The sequence below is a fragment of the Bos mutus genome, chromosome 17 (assembly GCF_027580195.1).
Source record: "Bos mutus isolate GX-2022 chromosome 17, NWIPB_WYAK_1.1, whole genome shotgun sequence".
NCBI lineage: Eukaryota > Metazoa > Chordata > Mammalia > Artiodactyla > Bovidae > Bos > Bos mutus.
The window spans coordinates 20,643,464-20,667,677 of record NC_091633.1 but is presented as its reverse complement, the minus strand read 5'-3'; the positions used below and the strand labels follow the sequence as shown (position 1 = coordinate 20,667,677).

The window sequence follows — 24,214 nt, the reverse complement described above, 5'->3', positions numbered from 1 at the left end:
TAGGATCTCTTTGTCTGTGTATTCTACACAGAGACGGAAAACACAAGTGAAAAGATAAGTAACAGAATCAGCAGCACACACCCAATAGGAATATTAGCAAAAGGAAACAGACAAATAGTGGAGGAAATTATCAAGAGAGTTTTTCATACTAAAAGGCTAGATCTTCAGACTGAAAATACAGAGTGCTTAGCACACTGAATCTCATACAGTGCTTAGCAACATGAATGCAAAATGAACCTCACAAGGTCCACATTCTCCCTGACTGAAATGCCCTTGCTCCCCAATTCCACCTACCAATGCATTGCTCATCATTTCAGATGAGGTCAAATGCTGCCACCTCCAGGAAGTCCTCTTTGATTTCCTCACCACTTCTCCCAAAGGGTCTCACTTTTCCAAGCCCTAAGGACCCTAACATCTATCTCAAGTTACTTTTTCTGCCATAGTTCCTTGGGCCCTGGATCATAAAATCCTTGAAGACAAGGATTTGTCATTCTTCATTCTTCTTTATGTTTCTTACAAAGATCAGCTCTGTGTCTTTCACATCAGGAGCAGGTAAAAAGAACAATCATTAATTAATACCAAAAAATCTCCTGGACTCTTAATTCTTCTTTTCAGGAATTTTTTTTAATTACAGGATAATTACAATACTGTGATGGCCTCTGTCATACATCAACATGAATCAGCCATAGATGTGTGTGTGTGTATATGTACATATGTCCCCTTCTCTTGAAACCCTCCTCTCCTCCCTCCTCATCCCACACCTCTAGGTTGTCACAGAGCACAAGTTTGGGGTTCCCTGCATCATAAGTCAAACTCCCACTGGCTCTCTATTTTACATATGGTCATGTATATGTGTCAATGATATTCTCTCAGATCATCCCACCTCTCCATCCCCCACTGTGTCCAAAACTAAATTCTTCTTAATGGAAACATCCTGCTTAACCAAGGAGAAAAACTAAAGCCTTACCTTCAAGTTGCTGCATTGTTCTTTGAATACTACTTGCAAATTTCTGGATGTTCATTAAAAATTCATCTCGTATTAACTGAATGCTGTGATATTCTATTGCTTCCCCAGGCATGCTAGGTAGGTCTATGTCATAATCAAAAGAGTCTAAGACTTCTCCAGATGTGAGTCCCAGGTTGGCATCCTTGTGCTGACTGAAGGACAAGGCTGGCAAAAAAACCTGAAAAGCCAAGTTTAAGAATCAAATCATTTGTGCCACTCTTTTAGGTTCCACATATATGCGATATCATACGATAGCTGCCTTTCTCTGTCTGATTTCCTTCACTCAGTATGACAATTTCTAGGTCCATTTCAAGTTGCTGCCAATGGCACTATTTTGTTCTTATTTATGGCTGAGTACAAATGACCTTGAAAACAGAAGAAAAGTCACAGATGTAGAAAACAAACTTATGGTTACCAGGGAGGAATGCAGGGAGCAGGAGAGGGATAAATTTAAAAAATGGGAGACTGGGATCGACATACATACACTACTATATATAAAATAGATAACTAATAAGGACCTACTATACAGCACAGGGAAATCTACCCAGAGCTCTGTAGTGAGTTATATGGGGAAAGAATACAAAATCAGAGTGGATATATGTATATATGTAACTGAGTCACTTTGCTGTACAGCAGAAACAAATGTAATGTTTTAAATCAACCGTAACCCAATAAAAAATGTTTTAAAAAGAAACAAATCACACAACATCATACTCAATAATTCAGGCATTTAAGTTGCCTCTGGCTTTGAATGTATTTGTACAGTAATAGAGACAAAACATGGTCCACTGGAAAAAGGAATGGCAAGCCACTTCAGTATTCTTGCCTTGAGAACCCCATGAACAGTATGAAAAGGCAAAAAGATATGACACTGAAAGATGAACTCTTCAGGTCGGTAGGTGCCCAATATGCTATTGGAGAGGAGTGGAGAAATAACTCCAGAAAGAATGAAGAGACAGAGCCAAATCGAAAACAATGCCCAGTTGTGGATGTGACCAGTGATAGAAGTAAAGTTCAATGCTATAAAGAACAATATTGCATAGAAAGCTGGAATGTTAGGTCCATGAATCAAGGTAAATTAGAAGTGATCAAATAGGAGATGGCAAGAGTGAACATAGACATTTTAGGAATCAGTGAACTAAAATGGACTGGAATGTGCGAATTTAATTCAGATGACCATTATTTATACTACTGCAGGCAAGAATCCCTTATAAGAAATGGAGTAGCCCTTATAATCAACAAAAGGGTCTGAAATGCAGTACTTGGGTGCAATCTCAAAAATGACAGAATGATCTCTGTCCGTTTTCAAGGCAAACTATTCAATATCACAGTAATCCAAGTCTATGCCCCAACCAGTAATGCTGAAGAAGATGAAGTTGAATGGTTCTATGAAGACCTACAAGGCCTTCTAGAACTAACACCCAAAAAATATGTCCTCTTCATCATAGGGGACTGGAATGCAAAAGTAGGAAGTCAAGAGATACCTGGAGTAACAGGCAAATTTGGCTTTGGTACAGAATGAAGCAGAGCAAAGGCTAATAGAGTTTCGCCACCAGAACGCACTGCTCATAGCAACAACAACCCTCTTCCAACAACACAAGAGAAGACTCTACACATGGACATCACCAGATGGTTAATACCAAAATCAGCTTGATTATATTATTTGCAGCCAAAGATGGAGAAGCTCTATACAGTCAGCAAAAACAAGACCAGGAGCTGACTGTGGCTCAGATCATGAACTCCTTATTGCCAAAATCAAACTTAAATTGAAGAAAGTATGGGAAACCATTCAGGTATGACCTAAATCAAATCCCTTACAATTATACAGTGAAAGTGAGAGATAGATTCAAGGGATTAGATCTGATAGACAGAGTGCCTGATGAACTATGGACAGAGGTTCGTGATATTGTACAGGAGACAGGAATCAAGACCATCCCCAAGAAAAAGAAATGCAAAAAGGCAAAATGGTTGTCTGAGGAGGCCTTACAAATAGCTGTGAAAAGAAGAGAAGTGAAAAGCAAAGGAGAAAAGGAAAGATATACCCATCTGAATGCAGAGTTCCAAAGAATAGCAAGGGGAGATAAGAAAGCCTTCCTCAGTGATCAGTGCAAAGAAATAGAGGAAAACAATAGAATGGGAAAGATTAGAGATCTCTTCAAGAAAATTAGAGATACCAAGGGAACATTTCATGCAAAGATGGGCTCAATAAAGGACAGAAATGGTATGGACCTAACAGAAGCAGAAGATGTTAAGAAGAGGTGGCAAGAACACACAGAAGAATTATACAAAAAAGATGTTCATGACCCAGATAACCACAATGGTGTGATAACTCACCTAGAGCCAGACATCTTGGAATGTGAAGTCAAGTGGGCCTTAGGAAGCATCACTACAAACAAAGCTAGTGGAAGTGATGAAATTCCAGTTGAGCTATTTCAAATCCTAAAAGATGATGCTGTGAAAGTGCTGCACTCTACATGTCAGCAAATTTGGAAAACTCAGCAGGGGCCACAGGACTGGAAAAGGTCAGTTTTCATTCCAGTCCCAAAGAAGGGCAATGCCAAAGAATGCTCAAACTACCACACAACTGGCACTCATCTCACACACTAGCAAAGTAATGCTCAAAATTCTCCAAGCCAGGCTTCAACAGTACGAGAACTTGCATATGTTCAAGCTGGATTTAGAAAAGGCAGAGGAACCAGAGATCAAATTGCCAACATTCATTGGATCATAGAAAAGCAAGAGAGTTCCAGAAAAACATCTACTTCTGCTTTATTGTCAACATCAAAGCCTTTGACTGTGTGGATCACAACAAACTGTGGAAAATTTTTCAAGAGATGAGCATACCAGACCACCTGACCTGCCTCCTGAGAAATCTGTATGCAGGTTAAGAAGCAACAGTTAGAACTGGACATGGAACAATAGACTGGTTCCAAATTGGGAAAGGAGTACGTCAAGGCTGCATTATTGTCACCCCACTTATTTAACTTATATGCAGAGTACATCATGAGAAACGCTGGGCTGGATGAAGTGCAAGCTGGAGTCAAGATTGCCGGGAGAAATATCAGTAACCTCAGATGCGCAGATGACACCACCCTTATGGCAGAAAGTGAAGAAGAACTAAAGAGCCTCTTGATGAAAGTGAAAGAGGAGAGTGAAAAAGCTGGCTTAAAACTCAACATTCAAAAAACTAAGATCATGGCATCTGGTCCCATCACTTCATGGCAAATAGATGGGGAAACAATGGAAACAGTGAGAGAGTATTTTTTCGGGCTCCAAAATCAGGAAGCAAGAAAAGACGCTTGCTCCTTGGAAGAAAAGATATGACCAACTTAGACAGAATATTAAAAAGCAGAGACATTATTTTGCCAACAAGGGTCCATCTAGTTGAAGCTATGGTTTTTCCAGTAGTCATGTATGGATGTGAGAGTTGGACCATAAAGAAAGCTGAGTGCCAAAGAATTGATGCTTTTTAACTGTGGTGTTGAAGAATACTTTTGAGAGTCCCTTGGACTACAAGGAGATCAAACCAGTCCATCCTAAAGGAGATCAGTCCTGAACATTCATTGGAAGGACTGATGCTGAAGCTGAAACTCCAATACTTTGGCCACCTGATGCAAAGAACTGACTCGTTGGAAAAGACCCTGATGCTGGGAAAGATTGAAGGCCGGAGGAGAAGGGGACAATAGAGAATGAGATGGTTGGATGGCATCACCGACTCAATGGACATAAGTTTGAGTAAGCTCCAGGAGTTGGTGATGGACAGGGAAGCCTGGCGTGCCACAGTCCATGGGGTCACAAAGAGTCAGACACGACTGAGCAACTGAACTGAACTGAGATAGTACAAATAACAGCAACACCATGTCGGTGACTCCCATATTTTAAAGAATCTCTCTGGTTGACATGTGAAGAATATAGTAGAGGTCATGAGCAGAAGCTGGGAAGTCTATCAGGAGGCAACTGCAAGAGTCCCAACAAAAGACAACACTGAAGCCTTCTGGTTACCCTATCCAGTATTTCAAAAGTCCTGTCTTTACCACCTGCCAACATTTCCTAACCCCCTTCCCAGCTTCGTCTTTCTCCTTAACTCCTATCATGGTCTAACATAGTGTATATTTTCTCATTGATCTCACTTAATGTGACTCTTCCTGACTAGGATGTAAGGTCCGTGAGATACAGACCTTGACTATGGTGATCACTGCTATGGGGATACAGTAGGTGCTCAATAAAAACTTGCTGGAGGGACTTCCCTGATGGTCCAGTGGTGGAGACTCCACACTCCCAAAGCAGAGGGCATGGATTCAGTCCCTGCTCAGGGAACTAAGGTGCTTTGGCGCAGCCAAAAAAAAAAAAGATAGAATAAAAATATATATATTTGGAATCCCTTGAGTTCTCCCTTGATCTTTGACATTCATCCTGCCTCACACCTCATCTTGGATGTCTAGAAGGCATCTCAAGCTTAATATGTACAAAATAGAGTCTGGGGTTTTTTTCCTCCAGATCCTTCCACCCCCCCATCTCAGTAATGACCCTAATATCCCCCTGGTTGTTCAAACTCAAATCCTAGGAGTCATTCTTGATGCTCTTTTCCTAAAGCTCCATATCCAAATCATCAGAAGGCCTGTTGGCTCCATCCCTAACGTATTCTTGATGCTGTCTGCTTCCCACTGCCTCCCCTGATTGAACTCTGGAGCCTAAACAACTATCACCCACCATTCAGACACTTCCATAGCCTGCTATTAGGTCTACTGGCCCCTTACGCTCTCGCCTCTGCAATATGATGTACACACAATGATGAGAAGAAAAATGCAAACCAGATCATTTTATTCATATGCTTCAAACCTACTTTCCTTTCCAAACTTCACTCACTATGCTCCAGCTGCACTGCTCATCCTTCTGTTTGTAGACTAAACAGAGTTTGCTCCCGCCTCAGGACTTTTGCACATGCTGTTTTCTCTGCCCAGGATCCTCCTCCTCCAGATCCTCATTTGTTTGATGCCTTCACCTCATCCACCTCTCAATTCTGCCTCAGAGGGGGTTTTTCCTGACCACCTCACTCCCACTCTATTACATTTTCCTAATAACTTATCATTAGTGAATAAGCCTGCTTATGGGCTTTTTTAATTGGTTGTCTAAAAGTCAGATGTCACCTCTCCAGCTAGGTGTCCCTAACCGCCACCATGTGAACACACACGTATTCACACAGGCCATTTCTATTACATTGCTGTTGGTGTTTCATCTCTAAATTGTGTCTGACTCTCTAACCTCATGGGCTGTAGCCCACCAGGCTCCTCTGTCCGAGGAGTTCTCCAGGCAAGAATACTGGAGTGGGTTGCCATGACCTCCTCCAGGAGGTCTTCCTGACCCAGGGATCAAACCTACATCTCCTGCATTGGCAGGCAGAGTCTACCATGAGTCACCAAGGAAGCCCTTTCTAGCACATTGCTAGGGTTTCGCTTCCTCAAGTCAGCCATCATTACCCGAGAGTTTCCTGTTTTTGTGTTGATGACTGGTGTCTTTCCACCAGTATAAGCCAGAACACAAGGATGTCATCTGTCCTGCTCACAACACTCACCACTGCTCACAACTCCACCAACAAACCCCATGACAGTGTCTGGAACCTAAGAGTTGCCAACCACCTCTTTATGGAATCAATGAAGCAAATGGCCTTACTCTTTTTTCATTATTTTTTTTGGCTGAGCTGCTTGGCTTGTGAGATCTTAGTTCCCTGACTGGGGACTGAACTCACACCCTTGGCAGTCAAAGCGCCAAGTCCTAACCACTGGACCACCAGGGAATTCCCAGATGGCCTTACTTGTAAAAAGTGCCAGGATTCTTTTTTCCATCCATATTTACCTGAGATATAACATCCCTCAGGAAAGCAAGCACATGCGAATTTATAATCCCATACTCCAGTGTTTCAGGCATAATTTCCATAGCTTCCTTCATGTCAGTCGCCTCAGAGATGGTCTCTAGACAGGAACAGATTTGGGGAATGAGATGAGGAGGGAGGTGGGCACAGCCAATATTTCCAAATGTGTGGGAACCAGCTCCTCTGCCAAAAATGCAAAGGAATGATCCAGGCACAGATCAGAATACGTGCTCATTGAGAAACAAACAAACGCTGAGGGTCGCTCTGTGGTTCAGAGGGTCATGCGAGCGGCACCTGAGGGCCACGTGGATGAACTATCTGGTTGTCGTGTGTACAGCCTGACAAGGAGAGAAACACTTTGGGTTTCCTAGCAGCATTTGATGAACTCTTTGCTTGGTCTGTCTCTCCACTCCCAGTGACCTTCCCCAGTTCATCACCAAAGTACCTTTCAAGTCACAGCATTCGGGGGTGGGGGGCGGGGGTGGGGTGGCAGTGTTGTTGTTTTTGGTTTTTTGGCCCCACTGCACAGTTTGTGGGATCTTAGTTCCCCGACCAGGGATTGAACCTGGGCCCCAGCAGTGAGAGCATCAAGTCCTAACCACTGGATCGCCAGGGAATTCCCAAGTCACGGGTTTTTTAAAGACATATTGGAAAGTCTCTCTTGACCAGGTTTTCTTTTATTTATTTACTTATTTTTGGTTGTGCTGGGTCTTTGTTGCTACACAGGCTTTCCTCTAGTTGCAACGAGCAGGGGCTCCTCTCTACCCTTGGTGCTTCTCATTGTGGGGGCTTGTCTTATACAGAGTATGGGCTCTAGGGCACGCAGGTTTCAGTAGCTGAGGCACGTGGGCTCAGTACTTGGGGCTCCTGGGCTCTAGAGCACAGGCTCGGGAGTTGTGGCACACAGGCTTAATTGCTCCACCGCATGTGGGATCGTCCCAGGCCAGGGATCGAACTCATGCCTCCTGCACTGGCAGAAAGATTCCTTACCACTGAGTCACCATGGAACTGGCCAGGTTCTCTTTGATGTGTATTCGCTCCCACCCTCTCCCTTGACTCCACACCCCCCACCACCAAAAAATTAATCACCACCAACCAGCTCTGAAAACACTTCAAAGGGCCCTGGGACACTTCTCTGAGTCTTACTGGGACACACCACAAGCTTCAGTCTGCATGCCTTTCCCTGCCTCTGTACAGATTGCACACTATTCTTTGCCTCATAGGTTTCTATCAAATGCTTCTTTACTGAAATAAATTTATTTTAAAGGGAAATTATGTAAAAGCCAAGTGTGAAAAAGAAAGCTTGACATCAATGAAAGACACCTGTATATGTGTATGTATATATATATATATATATGATGAGAGTAAATAGTAATAATTGGGGTAAATTCCATACCCTCTGGCCAAGGCTGATTATTGTTCCTGGCTTGTGATTATTATTAAATAGGGAAGCACTGAGCTGAGATTGGCCCCTCCTCAAACAAGAACTGTTTAATGCTAAGCCTCTGCCGGTCATCTTCCCTCCTTCTTGTTGTATTCCCTCTCATTTGGGAAGAACAAAGTACAGAAACTCAGAACTTAGGGATGAGGTTGTGATCCAAAGGGCCATCAGTGTTCAAGAAAAGAAAAAAGCAACATCGTGTGTGTTGTGTACTTTACTATAGCGTACTGTATAGTGGACAGTCGAACTGTATCTTTATTTCAAGCCCAGGATGTCCAGAAGCAAGCGTGAAAAAAAGCGTGGGTGATATAGCTGATACAGTACTACCCAAACATCACTGAATCCTCTTTTCAAGAGGATAGATAGGAGTGAAACCAGCAGGAAACAAGAACCTGTCCCATCAACGTCAGGTGTGAGTAAAATTGCAGCTTCTCCTCCGTCTCCTGTTGCTGACGATCCTTCAGCTCTACCATTTCCCACTCCCTCTCCCTCCTCCATCAGTAACTCTTCTTGCCTCTTCACTCGATGCCAGCTCCTGTATGCCAGCTGTAGTACTATACTTTTCAAGGTCCTATACTATAAGATTGAATTTTTTTAATTTTTTGTTTGTCTTTTTATGTCTTATTTGTGTGAAAAGTATTATAAACCTATTTCAGCACAGTACTACATAGGTGATTGTGTCAGTTGGGTACTTAGGCTAACTTTGTTGGACTTACGAACAAATTGGTCTTACGAACATGCTCTTGGAATAGAACTTGTTTGTACATAGGGGACTTACTGTACAACCTTATGTGTGTTTCTGTTCAGACACCTTATTGAACATAATTGCTGATTCTCTAACATTGGACTCACGGCCAACAGCACCATTGCTCACGTGTGAACGAAGCTTACATCACACACGAGTTTTCTCCGTCAGGCACATCCCAGCCTTCCTGCACTCTGAGTACTAGCCAGTGCTTCAGCACCCCACCTTGGAGACATTTTTAAACAGTGAAATCACGCCAAAGCCCCACAAAAACTCAAAAACCCTGGCACTAAATAGATCATGATAAAGACACTCATTTATAGTGCTTGATGCAATAAGAAGGCAGAGCATGGCCCTGCCTAACCTCAGCTGGGTCCATGCATGCTAGTGACTCAAATTTTCCCCACTCCACACACGTCCTTCAAAAACCATGAAAGCACTGGAAGTACTGATCTGGGGTTACAAAAATTTTGAGCGAGTTGGTAAATTTACAAATATAGAATCCGTGAATAATGAGGATTGACCGTACCGATAAAAAGCTATCTTCTCAAGAACATGTAAAAATTAAGAGTCTCAGACACACGCACATGCCCTTGCATGCACACCCACATTCACACACACTCCCGCTGGAAACATACCTTTTGTATTTCTGAGAAAAAACAAAACATTCTGGTCCAGAAACTCCTCAGGAACAGGAGGACGAAGCACCTGGAGATATGTCTTTTCCACCATTTGCTTAACAGTTTTCTGAAACATAGGGACCAAAAAAGTCCCTCTGAGATATATCCGTGCACCCAAATCACCTAATATTTGTGTACACCTGAGCTCTCTCTCCATGCACTGGCTGAACTTACTTCCCAGTGGACCAACGACATGAGCTAAGATTCATCCAAGGGGACTTCCCTGATGGTCCAGTGGCTAAGACTCCATGCTCCCAGTGCAGGGGGCCCAAGTTCAATCCCTGGTCAGGAAACTCAAGCCCACATGCTGCAACTAAGACCTGGAGCAGCCAAAAAAAAAAAAAACAACTTTAAAAAATAAAATAAAATTCACCCAGATGCTGAACTCTAAGCCTGACTCTTCCACCAACTGGCCACTGCAGCTACACTTGAATAAACTGAATTGAGCAATATCCTAATCAAGCTTCTCTGGACCACAAATTGCAACAAACCCATCTTGAATTCAGGTTTTTTGCAGGGAGGCATATTCATGGGGCAACTGAGCGTAATTTCAATGAGCACATCTCAGGCTAAATGCTTCCATCCTAACTTTATAACTCCCTGGGGTTTGTGCAGTGAAGGGTTGACCCAGCAGACCTGGGTTGTCCAAACCCTACACATTCCAAAGGTGCTCAAGACTAGCCCTGGGACTTCCCTGGTGGCCCAGCGCTTAAGACTTCACCTTCCCATGTGGTTGGTGTTGGTTTGATCCCTGATTGGAGAGCTAAGATCCTACATACCTTGTAGCCAGATAACCAAAACATAAAACAAGCAATACTGTAACAAATTCAATAGACTTTAAAAATGGTTGACATAAAAAAAAAAAAACAACACACAATCTTTAAAAAAAGGAAAAGGCTAGCCCTGAACCAGTTCCCAGGTGGTGACCTTTAAGCTTTTGGAACATCCTGGCTGATCTGAGCATCTCTGTAGACCTGGGCCCTTGGGACATGCTGGAGAGTTTATACTAAAAATGTGATATATGGTGAACTGATTTTGTTTGCCTGGGGAACTGGGTCATACTGCCTCAGTTTGACCTCTGCAAAGTAGAATGGGCTGCTGAATAACTGTGCGGACTTCATGCAGACGTGACTGATCCCCACTAAAAACCCTGGACACCAAGGCTTGGGTGAACTCCTCTGATTGGCACAACCGCCTATGTGTTGTCTCACATGGTTGCTGCAGGAATGAATACTGGGAACTTCCCTGGCGGTCCAGTGTCTACGACTCCATACTCCCAACTCAGGAGGGCCAAGGTTCAATCCCTGATCAGGGAACTAGATCTCACATGCCACAACTAAAGATCCCATGTGCCACAGCTAAGACCTGGCACAGCCAAATAAATAAAGTACAATATTTTTTAAAAAAGAAGAAGAATGAATGCTGCCCTGAAAGCCCCATTTGGAAAGGACAACTCGTTCTTTTTTTCACCTGGACTCTGCCCTGTATGCCTTGTTCTCTGTTCACTCTAATCTGCATCCTTTCACTGAAATAAACTATAACCATGAGTACAAACTGAACTGAACTGAACTGATGAGTACAAAAGATTTTCTGGGTCCTGTGAGTCATTGTGGCAGATCATTTAATCTTAGGGGGACCCTGGGGACCCCCAACACAGGATTCGATCATCTCTATTCCAACACAGTATGTTCCTTAACATTTTTTCTGTTTTTTCTTTTCTGGCCACACTGTGTGGCATGTGGAATCTTAGTTCCCCAATCAAGGATCAAACCTGAGATCCCTGCATTGGAAGCACAGAGTCTTAACACCTGGACCATCAGGGAAGTCCAACAGGACACATTTCTTGTATGAACTGTGTCAGTTACCCAGACTCATCCGAGGACCTGAAATTCCCATTACCCTACCCAAGAGGAGAAAGAGCCACACGTACTTTGACGGGGAGGTTCTCTATACTCTCAAGGTCCATCTCTTCCTCCTCAAGGCTGATGCGAGGACGATGTATAGAATACATTCTCAGCTGCAGATTCTTAGCTGCAAAACATGATGCAATGCACAAGATGAAAAGCTTGGAAAATGAGGTTTCTGGTCACCTAGACCAGACCTGCGGAGAAGGCAATGGCACCCCACTCCAGTACTCTTGCCTGGAAAATTCCATGGATGGAGGAGCTTGGTAGGCTGCAGTCCATGGGGTCACTAAGAGTCGGGCACAACTGAGCGACTTCACTTTCAATTTTCACTTTCCACTTTCATGCATTGGAGAAGGAAATGGCAACCCACTCCAGTATTCTTGCCTGGAGAATCCCAGGGACAGAGGAGCCTAGTGGGCTGCCGTCTATGGGGTAGCACAGAGTCGGACACGACTGAAGCGACTTAGCAGCAGCAGCAGCAGACCAGACCTGCATCTTGAATGTTAGTATATTTCACTCAGCGGGTGTGCTATCAAAAAGCTGGGTGTTGGGCCCTACTGGTAGTTCAATAGTAAAGAATCTGCTTGCCAACGCAGGAGACACAGGTTAGATTCCTGATCCAGGAAGACCCCACAAGCCATGGAGCCATAAAGCCTGTGCCCAGTAACTACTGAACCTGTGCCACAGAGCCTAGGAGCCACAGTTACTAAGCCTAAGAGCCACAGCCATTGAAGCTGGTGCGCCCTAGTGCCTGTTTTCACAAGAGAAGCCACTGCAGGGAGAAGCCTGGTCACCACCACTAGAGAGTAACCCCCACTACTAAATAAAAAAGTAAAATTATATTTTAAAAAATAGCTGGATGTACATTTTTTACAAATGAATCCTACTGCAGCCTTGACTCACATTATACTTGGGAGAATTGTGTTGTGGTTTTGACTGGTCCTCAGTTGGAATTTTAATTTGTGTGTGGGAGTGTATAAGCTTGTTTCAGCTACAGTGTCCAGTGAGTGACTTCTCTGAGATTTTTACTTAGAGGGGGCGCTTTATCCTTAGGATGAGATTATAGTTAACATGTTAGCATCTACTCCTTTTTCACTATAAAACTTGAAACTGCTGGGGGGTGGAAAGAAAACTAACTGGAATGAATGTATGTCTCCGAAGTCTACTGTTATTGATGGGATCTGAACATCTCACAGCCTACCAGTCACAACCCTGAGTTTCCGATGAAGCCCACAGAGAAGGGAGAGCTATCTCAAATTGTTTGGCTCTTCCTCCAAAAGGCACTGGACAAAGTCCAGGCTTTGGAACGAATCAACATGTGTGGTCCGAACCCTCTCTGCAGTGGGTTTTCTCATCCATAAAATGGGCCAATAATATCTATTGGGGTGAGATTTGGGAGGATTAGATTATAGGTTGGCTGAGTGTCGAGCATGCTGGCTTGCAGAGAAAACAGTCTACAGCTGGGAGAATTAGTATTATCAGAGCAAGAGCAACAGCCCACAGACAAAAATACACCATTGAGGGACTTCCCTGGTGATCCAGTCAGTGGATAAGACTCCATGCTTCCACTCCGGGGGATGAGGGTTCAATCCCTGGTCGGGGAACTAAGATTCTACACGCCATGCAATGCAGCAAAAAAAAAAAAAAAAAAGATTAAAAAAAAATACACTGCCAAGTGCACTCAACGCCACAGAGCTATATGCTTAGAAGTGGATGCTTCTAAATGCTGTTTGATGTTGCATCTGCTTTACCACGATAAAAAGAAAAGAAAAAAATACGCTTGGAAGGAATATTAATTTGCTTTGTTGGAGACTGTCCTAACCCTTCTCTCCAAGCAGCCTCCTCCCTCCCAATTCTTTCCTGATCACGGATTTATTGGTAACAAAGCAGGAGGCCATCAGTAAACACGACTGTGTCGCTCACGACCACTGTCTGTCTTATCAAAACCCAACCTACACAAATCTTAGTAAGAATGGAGGGCCTGTATTTCTAAACTTGTATTCCTCTCCTCTAACACCCCAAATTTTCACTAGAGAGGGGGTTATGTTTTGGTTAAAAATAAATTGTTCTGAAAAAATTAAGATGACAATAGGAAACACTGCACATCACCCCAATCCTTTTTCTCCCCTGATTTTATTTTTAATTTTTAAGGGGTTTTTTTTTATTGTTTTTTTCCTTTTGACTGTGGTGAGTCTTTGTTGTTACCGCTTCCTCTAGCTGCAGTGAGCAGGGGCTACTCTTCCGTGTGCAGGCTTCTCATTGGAGAAGCTCCTCTTGTTGAGGAGCACAGACTCTAGACTGTGGGCTTAGTAGTCGTGGCACGCGGGCTTAGTTGCTCCACAGCATGTGGAATCTTCCTGGGCCAGAGATCAAATCCGAGTTCCCTACATTGCAAGGCGGATTCTTAAACACTGGACCACCAGGGAAGCCCAAGATGTTTTCTTTTTAATATTTATTTGCATGTATTTGTTTGGCTGCACTTGGCCTCAGCTGTGGCATGCGGGATCCTCAATCTTCATAAAGTGCCATGCAGGCACTTTAGTACAGCATGTGGGATCTAGTTCCTTGATCAGGGATCAAACCCAGGCCCACTGCATCGGAAGCTCAGAGTCTTAGCCACTGGACAACCAGGGAATTCCTTCCCCTCTGACTTTCAAACACTCAGTATCTTGGTAAAGTGCCGCGTCTAACTTCCGCTATTGTAAGGGAAGGTGAGTTACAGGAGAAATGGGGAGGAAATGGGTTGTTGGGCTCTGCTTGCAACGTGATGGTCTGGGGCAGGATTTCAATCTAGGCTCTACCAGTACTTGGGCCTGGATCCTCCTGTGTCAAGGAAGCACAGTCCTGCCCACACCTTGACCTTGGACTTTTAGCCCCCAGAACTGGGAAAGAAGGCTGTGCTGTTGTTCTAAGCGATCCAGTCTGTGGTCCTTAGTTACGGCAGCCCCAGGTAACTAATAATGAACCTATTAACACCCAGCACTTTCTCCTTGTATAAAACTTCTTACTAAGTCTCAGCTTCACATAAGTAAAAAGCAGAGACTGATTTTAGTCTGGGCAAGCAGACCCCTCCCTCCGGGTGAATGCCCCCCAGTTCCCCTCACTCCCAATTCCATACCTGATGCTCTATCTATCGACTCCACTTTTTGAAACTCTGTCTCTTCTTCCTCTTCTTCCTCTTCAGACAGGCCAGGAATGTCATCATCTTTACAGCCACATAAAGCGAAAGAAGAAAAATAAAACGTAATTGTTTCACCGTGCCAGCCCCGGGGAATCACCACTCTCCCTGGTGCTGAGAGTTGGACTGTGGCCTCGGAAGAGTCTGTTGAAGGCCACAGACTCTCTTGAAGCCCATACCCTATTATGGTCTGTTGAAGGAGGTCACCGAGAGGAGGGGCCTCTGCTCAACCCGAGTGCTGCCCTCAGGCAATCAGGAGCTGTTAGCCCCTGCCCTGTCCTGGGGATGCCCACCCTGGGAGCCACTTCAAGGATGCACCTGGATAGATGAGCTGTGGTGGGAACCTCAAGGTGCTGTGGGTGCCTAAACCCCGGGAAGGCCTCTCTATAAACTCTTCCGCGCTGGTGAGCAGGCAGTAAACTCATCCAGCCACGCCCAAGACCACCACCTACTGATGAGAGTGGCTGCGTCTTTCTCTGGTCTCCCCTTGCCCTCCGTGTATGGGGGCGGTTTGCAAACCAACACACAGTCCCATAGAAATATCCCAGTTACTGGAGACAACGTTAAGGGACACAAAAGGAAGACCTGTGCAAGTTCTGCAGGAGAGGAAGGTTACATGGGATGATCACATCGTTACAAGCAGCCCAGAAGAAATGTAAGTAACCAACACGCACCCAAAAAGAGGCTCAGCCCCACTAATTACCACACAAATGTACATTAGAATGAGGACCTGCATCCAGTCCCCTTTCATCTAGGGGACTGGTCAAAATTTTCATAATACTCAGTGTTGGCGAGGATGTTGGCAAACAGGCACCCCATCACCGTAGCTGGGTGTGGACTGGCAGGGCCCTTCTGGAGAGCAGTGTGGCAGGATCTGCTCAAACCACAAATTCACACATCCACCACACCTCCAGTTCTACTTTTATAAGTCTCTCCCATAAAATAAAGTGTACAAAAGGACATATTGTGTCATTGTGTGTAAAATAAAATACTGTGGCAGGATAAATGTCCATTCATTAGGGGATAGGTAAATAAAATAGGGTACAACTCTAAAGTTACATAGATCTATAGTTAGGACAAAATTCTCCAAGGTATCTTTGAGGGTGGACAAGTCACAAAATACTATACATAGTATGACCTTATTTATGATTTTAAGAGCTCTCTCTATACAATATATGTTATCATTGCTCCAGGTGATCTTCCCAACCCAGGGATCAGACCCAGGTCTCCTGAATTGCAGGCTGATTCTTTACCAGCTGAGCCACTAGGGAAGCCCAAGAAAACTGGAGTGGGTAGCCTATCCCTTCTCCAGCAGATCTTTACAACCCAGGAATTGAACCGGGGTCTCCTATATGGCAGGTGGATTCTCTACCAGCTGAGCTACCAAGGAAGCCTTATCATTATATACATATCATTATATAGAAAGATAAAGATGATAATGATGTTGAATATAGATAGATAAATTGATTCTAGAAAAGATCTGGCAGGATGTACAGCAAGCCACCAATAATGGTTACCTATAGGAGTGGGATGCACTTTCCAGGTGGCTCAGTGGTAAAGAATCCACCTGCCAAACAGGACATGTGGGCCTGATCCCTGGGTTGGGAGATCCCCCTGGAGAAGAAAATGGCAACCCACTCCAGTATCCTTTTTTTTGTTTTTGTTTTTGTTTTCACTCTAGTATTCTTACCTAGGAAATCCCATGGACAGAGGATCCTGGCAGGCTACAGTCCATGGGGTCGCAAAGAGTCAGACATGACTAAGCAACTAAACAGCAACAACAGAGGAATGGGAGCAGGGTCTAGGGGCGACTGAGGGCTCATCTTTCACTTTCTATGTTTCAAAGTTCTACGTTATGTGAATTTTTAAGAGAATATCTTCCAGTAATACTTGCTGGAAATATTCATTACTTAATAGTGTGCAACTTTTAGATTACTGCATAACTTTGCAATTTCTAAAAATTACTGTGTAAAAATGCAAGCAAGTTATTAAGTGATCTGGACAGTATGATTCCATTTTGTTATTTCAAGAAACAACACATGTTTAGCTATTAGAACAGCATCTTGAACTAGATGCTGCTGGTCTAGACACCCCTCTTTCCTCATGACCAGCATCTATTTGTCTCCATCCAAACAATTTTTAACTAAGAGCAGAGAGTTTTGACTCCATAAAGCAGTGGTCCCTAACCTTTTTAGCACCAGGGACTGGTTTAATAGAAGACAATTTTTTCCACAGATGTGGTGAGGGGGCTGGTTATGGGATGATTCAAGCAAGTTACATTTATTATGCAGTCACTGATCTGACAGGGGACAGAGCTCAGGCAGTCATGTGAGTGATGGGGAACGGCTGTAAATACAGATGAAGACTCACTCACGCCGCTGCTGCTCACCTCCTGCTGTGCAGCCTGGTCCCTAACAGGCTCAGGCGTTGAGGACCACTGCCATAAAGGATCCAATAAAACTGTCCAAGGGTCTTTGTGAGCCTGCAGGCTTAATGAGCAGAAGGGGAGTGACAGTGTGAGACCTGAGCTGAGGAGAGGTCCTCTCTCCCCACCTCTGCCCAGGACCCAACATCCAATACCATCCTAGGATCTCCAGGAGCAGTAACTTTGAGTTTCCAGGAACAGCATCCTCAGCAGGGAATATATTTGCATTCTCAACATGTGATAACAAGAAGAAGATCCAGAAAAGGAGGGGAAGAATGCTGGGGAAGTGGGCAGGGGTTGTAAAGACAGACCAGAAACAGACATAGCTCTTGGGGGATTTCTGAGCACCCTTTGCAGGAAGTAAGCAGGCGAACCCTCTGAAGAGAGTAAAATCTGCTTCTGCATAGAAGAGGGACATCCTGCCAGGAGGCAATGGGCTAAACATGTGTGAGTATATACAGCACAACAGACAGTCATCAAACTATGAACAGAAGCCCTCAGAGGTCACAAGAAGTCCACGTTGCATAAGTCACATCCATTTCTTAGGGTCTTAGGATATATATATATATATACACACACACATATTTTTAAGGATATATATAGAATACTTAAAATTTATGCTTATATATATATTTTTAACTACATAAAATCAAAGTTACTGAACTTTGTGGTACATGTGAAATAGTCAATCCTGTTCATTTATCTTTGTATCCATAATTTCACTTGGTGATAATGAAAAAGTCTAAATTTGAGGTCCTATTATAATGAAACATCCAGATCCAAAGGTCTGCCAGGGAAGAAGGGGGCGGATAATAAGTTGGATTCCAAATGTTATGAGACTCTCTCTCTGGGCATCATTTACAATTCATTATTACTGTTTATTTGTGGGCTTGGGTTTTTCTAGTGAGGATGTGTGTTATTTTGTGTGAAGAGGGTATACTTAAAATATATGAATGTGACTACTACTCTTCAAGAAAATAAAAAGTGCTGTGTGCCTCTGCCTTCCCACCCAGTGGAAGGCCCTGCAGGGGATCCAGAAAGTCTCCTGAAGATGTGACACTAGCACATTGATGTTAATGAGACGTGTGTGTGCTGCTAAGTTGCTTCAGTTGTGTCCAACTCTTTGTGACTCCATGGACGGTAGCCCACCAGGCTCCTGTGTCCATGGGATTCTCCAGGCAAGAATACCAGAGTGGGCTACCATTTCCTTCTCCAGAGGATCTTCCCAACCCAGGGATCAAACCTGCATCTCTTGAGGCTCCTGCTTTGCAGACAGATTCTTTACCACTGAGCCACCGGGGAAGCCCTTGGTTAATGAGACACATCATACAAACCCAGTCCATGACAACTGCACTGATGCTGATACTCCTGCTGGGAGAGAACCTGCGTGTTTCTCAGTCTCCTTCCCCAACAAGCACCTCTCTAAGTGTCCCCTGCCCTCTGTCTTGTCTCCCCCTGTCCCCACCCCTAAGCCCTCTCCATGTCCCAGGGCTGGAACAGCCTCCTCCATGGAGTTCTGGGCATCAGTCACTGTTACTATCTTTATTTGAAATGCTCAATTGTTCAACATAAACGTTTACATCTGCTGTAATGTTTTAACACCTTGTTTTGATGTTACAAGTGCCGGGCGGGAGTCTAGGAAGATAGGAAGGGGTGCTCTTCTCCACCAAGGTGGACCTTGTCATCATCTGGCAGAGTGAGCCTGACGTGTCCCTCTCAGCCCCTGGGCCACTTCTCCATCCATCTACTGCATGCCATTGGACAGTGATTCATATTTTTATGAATATTATGTGACCTGTGGGGATGAGTTCGTTGACCTTCTTTGTGCCATGGCTAGCCCATCTGTAAAATGGGATAAGACACCCACTGGCCATGAGCTTGAGTAAACTCCAGGGAGTTGGTGATGGACAGGGAGGCCTGGCGTTCTGCAGTCCATGGGGTCGCAAAGAGTCGGACACGACTGAGGGACTGAACTGGATACTTCCCAGGTGGCCCTAGTGGTAAAAAACGCTCCTGCCAATCAATGCAGGAGACACAAGAGACGCGGGTGCATTCCCTGGGTCGGGAAGATCTCCTGGAGAAGGGCACTGGCAACCCACTCCGGTATTCCTGCCTGGAGAATCCCATGGACAGAGCAGTCTGGCGGGCTACAGTTCATGGGGTCGCAGAGAGTCTGGGCACAACTGAAGCGACTTAGCACGCACGCGTATGTGTTAGGAACTGTACCTGGTACTGATGCAGTGATAAGTGTTTGCTGTGATTACTTATCTAAGTGGGCTTGTCCGGTTCACCTAAGTGCCTGGACTGTGCCTGGACAGGGTGGGCGACAATGAGCATTTGCGGACTGCCCGGGAGGCCAAAAGTGGCGGGTGGCCGGGGATCTGCCTTCCTGGCCGGAGTGATGGGAACGAACAGGGCCGAAGGGGGCACGGCGGGAAGGCGGCCGAGGGGCTCACCGATCTCCACCTCCACCTCCTCGGGCACCACCTTGCGGTAGAAGAAGAGAGTCGAGGCGCCCTCCTCGTCGCTGGTCTGGTTCAGGAAGTGTAGGATGAGTTCCTCGGCCTTGCCGTCGTTGCGGTTTAGCAGCTCCTCGAAGAGCTGCGGGTCTGTGAGGCCGAAGGCGTTGTACACACGGTCGCGCATCCACAGCACTCGCAGGTCGTCCATGGCGCGGCAGGACTGACCACAGCTCAGCGCTCAGTGGGCTGAGTGCCGGGCGGGCGTCCGTGGCAACGGCGCCCCTAGCAACGGGCGCCCCGGCAACGGCCGCCGCTGGCGCGGGGGAACACAGCCCCGGGCCCCAGTCCCTACGCGCGCCAGTACCGGAGCCCAGAGCTCACAGAGGCGCGAACCGAGACTCGGGAGGGTGGCGCTGAGCCCCTGGGGGAGGGCCGGGGCGCCCCAGCCTGCGCGCGGAGGGTGGTCGGGGCTCTTCTCCCAGATGGGCGCCCCCTTCCTTCTGGGAGGACCGAGGTGAGCAGGGCGGCGGCATGCAAGGAGATTGAAAGACTTCGGCGAGGGCCAGTCTCAGCCGCGGAGGGTCTGCAGGCCTGGAAGTGAGCCAGGAGCCTTGTAGGTGCTGGATGTGCAAGGCCTCCTGCTTTTCCACCGCCAGCCTGTCCTGGAACATCCCGCCCGCACTGCCAAGAAAACGGGCAAAACAGGTGACAGAGATGGCCTAGGCATCTCGGAGGTGGTAGAGGCAAAATTGGACGCAAGGCAAAAGGACTTCAGTCTGAGCCCTCGGTCGCTCTGGATCAAAGGGCGTCAGAAGAGCAAATATATAGCGAAGATTTCCAAGAAGGGGCAAGTTCCTTCTGGTGTACCAGGGTCAGGGAGCCGGGAGCCCCAAGAAGGGAAACTGGCTACAGGATCAAAGGCTTTGTAGCCAAGCCAAAGCATAATAAAACAAAACACCCGCTGTCTCAAAAATAGATATATTTATTTCTCATTAGTAAAGGGAAGCTGAATACTGACAGGAAGATGCAAATGTGTCCTTACATGCATTTGTGGATCTTTTAACTTGTTCAGTCCTTTCCCCTCACAGAATTGAGCCCCTAGATTCAGAATCGGGCTGAATCCAGCCTTCTTACTGGATTTTCCCATCAAGGAACAAGTGGAATGTTCTAAGTATTAAAATTCTAAACCAAAGTTCAGCCTGGGTGTTGAAAAATTTTCACTCCAAACTGTCTTATTTTCATCATCTTGAACTAAGATTTCCTGCTGAAGATACACCAGATGGCATGCAAGCAAACCTGGCTTTAAATTTAATAAGGTTGTTTGTAAATGCAGGCTGAGGAACAGCTGATGTTGTTATTTCTTGTCCAAAATGAATCAGGCCCTAAAGTGTCTGAATTTTTAATTCGTAGACATAAAAGTTACTTAATGCTATACACAATCTATGCCTTATTAAACTACTGCAGAATGAAAACTGAGATCAGAGTGTTGTTATAAAATACTCATTCCATAAATGAGGACTGAGGAGTTTTCAGTGAAAGGTGAGTCCCCTCAAAGTCCTACTCATGATGAATGGCCAGTCCAAGGCTCAGCATGACCTCCAACAAACCCTCTTTGCACTTCTTGATTCAGCACAATCACACCACTGCAAGGACCCTCTTCATCCTTGCAGGGCAAAATCAACCTCTATTTTACTGAAGAAATCCCTTGGATTTTTATTTCACAATGAACAGCTGAATGGAAAGTGGAGAATGTGGCAGTAGTGACATTTCGAGTTAGCGAAATAAACAGATACTTGGCATCATCCAGACAATTGACTGTTTTTCCTCTGGAAGTTTGCTATCACAGGAACGAAGTTACATCTTAACAACCGTATACATAATACTTCTACCAAATCACTTGCAAACAAAACAGAGCAACAGCTCTAGTAACATGATAGAACCAGTAACTATATAAAGAAAGAAAATTTACCCTGAAGCCTACAAGATGTCATCAAACTCTTAATTCTTGAGAGTTCTTTCACAAAAATTAGAACTAACAATTTGTGTTTAATAATACCATTACATTCTACAGAACTACTACATAGGTTTCAACTGAAAAGTGACTCTTCACTCTGTTCTATGCCCTGATAAAGGTAAAGGGGTCCCCCTGACAACTGCCAGTGGGGGGTGGAAAAGAATTCTGGCAGATCCTGTAGGTTTCCTGTTTACTAGTCAGTTAACAGTGCCCTGAAATTGTTGGTTTCCTAAAAATGAATTAGTTATCTTATTACAATAAACCCCTGGAGTAAAATAATAAAAATAAGAACCTGTGAGGGACAAGTCTGAGCCTGCAAGGCATTAACCACATTTTGTATTCACCCACCAGAAGTGTCCAACCTTATATCTTTCTGGGGAAACTTAACATTGAGAGAAGAATCATTTGTAAGTTTTATCAGCATCATTTTGTTTGATATTTTAAGATAAGGGACAGCATCTCATGGAGGAGTAGCATGGCATCTTGACTACAATTAAAAAGGTTTAATGTTAGAGTCACAGTTACGTCATGATGTTCGGTTCATGCCCCTCAGCAAACAGGCCTTGAAATCACCTGAAGAGATACACTTAAATTCAGGGCCACCATGATCTTAGCTTGTAATGAAAGTCCCAAACTCTCTCCTAGCAGTGAGGGTGAAGGAGATAAGCAGGTCTCTTCATGTGAATTATTCAAAATGTTAAGAAAGGGAAAACACTGCAGGTTTCTTTTTGAAAATAAATATCTAAAACCCGTTACAGTAAAATATGAAAAATGAACATAACATAAAAACACAGATCAAAATGTTCAACTGGACTGACTCAAATGTCAAGTGAAAAGATGAATTTAAACTGAAGATTATACACAATGGCTTAGTAAGAATTGGTTTTCAACTGATCTTAGTAGTTTTAAAAAGTTTAACTCTAAGTGCCTTTATCAGACATTTATTTAGAATTAGTCTGAAAGTGGAACATTATAATTATACTGTTCTTAAGGACAGGTGCAACCTCTTCATGGTAAAATATCTTAATTTATATTTTATTATAAAAATATACAAAATACTACTTTTTACCTTTCCTTCTTCACTCAGTATAAACCCTTTTTGGTTCAGGAACATCAGCCAACTAAATTCAAATCATATCCATATTATGTCTTCTAAAGTCACACTGGATTTTAAGGCTCAGTACACAGTTTATCTTCTCAAATATACAATTATCATAATTGGTTTTATGTAAGGATAACAGGATAAAAGTCTTTAAAAAAATATACAAGTGGGATAACCATTGTGTTGCATGTTATTTTATCCCATTTTCTCCAATTATTAAAACAAGACAAAACTGTACAAATAATTCTACTTCTAATTCTAGATCGCATACAATGAAAAAGTTTGCATACTTTTAATTAAGCAAAATATAATAAATGTGAATCTTCTGATTATCCATCATTAAATTTTTTAAAACTACTTAGCTTCAGCTGTTGGAAAATATTATCTGACAACTTCAGGTGACAGAATAACTCTGGATTTTTTTTTTTTTTAATAAAATGAAAAGGAATCAAATATCTAAGACTATGTTCAATTCACCATTCAAAATTGGCTTCTCTCTCCCACGCCTGTATTTTTAAAAACAACCATAACTTTTGCATGAACTTACATTTGCTCATCATAAAAATGGAAAGAAATTTATATATCTGAAATTGAGAAAGTTTACAAAATACTTAACATATGAGGAAGAGGTATACCTTACAGATTTGGCTGTCTCATAAGGCAATTAATGAAGTTGGAATTTTTCCTATCATCAATTTAACATAAGGAATTCTACAACATGATAATTCTCCATAAATCTGAAAGCTTGTTGGATACTTCAATATGATCACGCCAGGTCATCACTGAACTTCGAAGAAAGTAATCTGAATGAAAAAGGAACAAATTTGGTGCCTGCACCAACGTAGAATTTGTTCTGAAATTCTACCCTAAAAAAAAAAAAAAAAGTATTAACGAAAGATTCTGAATAACATTTCCTACATTTCTTAAAACAACATTTACTAAGTTAAAAAAAAAGTTCCTGTACTTCCAAACGTGCTTCATTCCATACATGCTCTTGGCACAAATACTTTCACTGAGATAAAACACACACACACACTGACCCTTTGTTGGCTCTCCCATGAAGGAAATGCTGACACCTCATGTTACTTGCCACTCTATGGACATTCACACGAGAATTAGGAACCTCTCTCTCCTCGTAACTGGACACACAATCTGATATATATTGTAAAACATTAAGAAATATGGCTTACAATGAGATAAAGTAACCTGTCAGACCCAAAGGGAGTTGAAAATATTAAATACACATAATTATTCACCAAATATAAACTTGCTTTTTACATGTCAGGGACAATACCTCAGAAACAAAATAGAATTTTAACTCAGGGGATCAGAATACAGATCTCAATACTGGCAAGGAAAGAACTAGCCTAAATAATGTAGGTACA

General features: G+C 43.7%; 2 protein-coding genes across 5 annotated transcripts in view; both read right to left on the bottom strand.

Moving 5' to 3' along the window:
* DNAH10 (dynein axonemal heavy chain 10) overlaps nucleotides 1-20,088 on the bottom strand; it is a 156,899-nt gene extending 136,811 nt beyond the window's left edge. For all 4 annotated transcript variants that reach the window (XM_070386294.1, XM_070386295.1, XM_070386296.1 and 1 more), the window contains exons 1-6: nucleotides 19,708-20,088; nucleotides 14,767-14,853; nucleotides 11,672-11,772; nucleotides 9,700-9,808; nucleotides 6,860-6,975; nucleotides 968-1,184 (exon numbers count right to left, since the gene is read on the bottom strand). In XM_070386294.1, the coding sequence (XP_070242395.1) occupies nucleotides 968-1,184; nucleotides 6,860-6,975; nucleotides 9,700-9,808; nucleotides 11,672-11,772; nucleotides 14,767-14,853; nucleotides 19,708-19,921 (844 nt within the window). In that variant the 5' untranslated portion in view covers nucleotides 19,922-20,088. The remainder of the gene's footprint in view (nucleotides 1-967; nucleotides 1,185-6,859; nucleotides 6,976-9,699; nucleotides 9,809-11,671; nucleotides 11,773-14,766; nucleotides 14,854-19,707) is intronic.
* Nucleotides 20,089-20,674: 586 nt separating this feature from the next.
* The window catches only part of ATP6V0A2 (ATPase H+ transporting V0 subunit a2), a 40,966-nt gene continuing 37,426 nt past the window's right edge, over nucleotides 20,675-24,214 (bottom strand). The window contains exon 20 of the mRNA XM_005904654.2: nucleotides 20,675-23,695. Within this exon, the coding sequence (XP_005904716.1) occupies nucleotides 23,596-23,695 (100 nt within the window). The 3' untranslated portion in view covers nucleotides 20,675-23,595. The remainder of the gene's footprint in view (nucleotides 23,696-24,214) is intronic.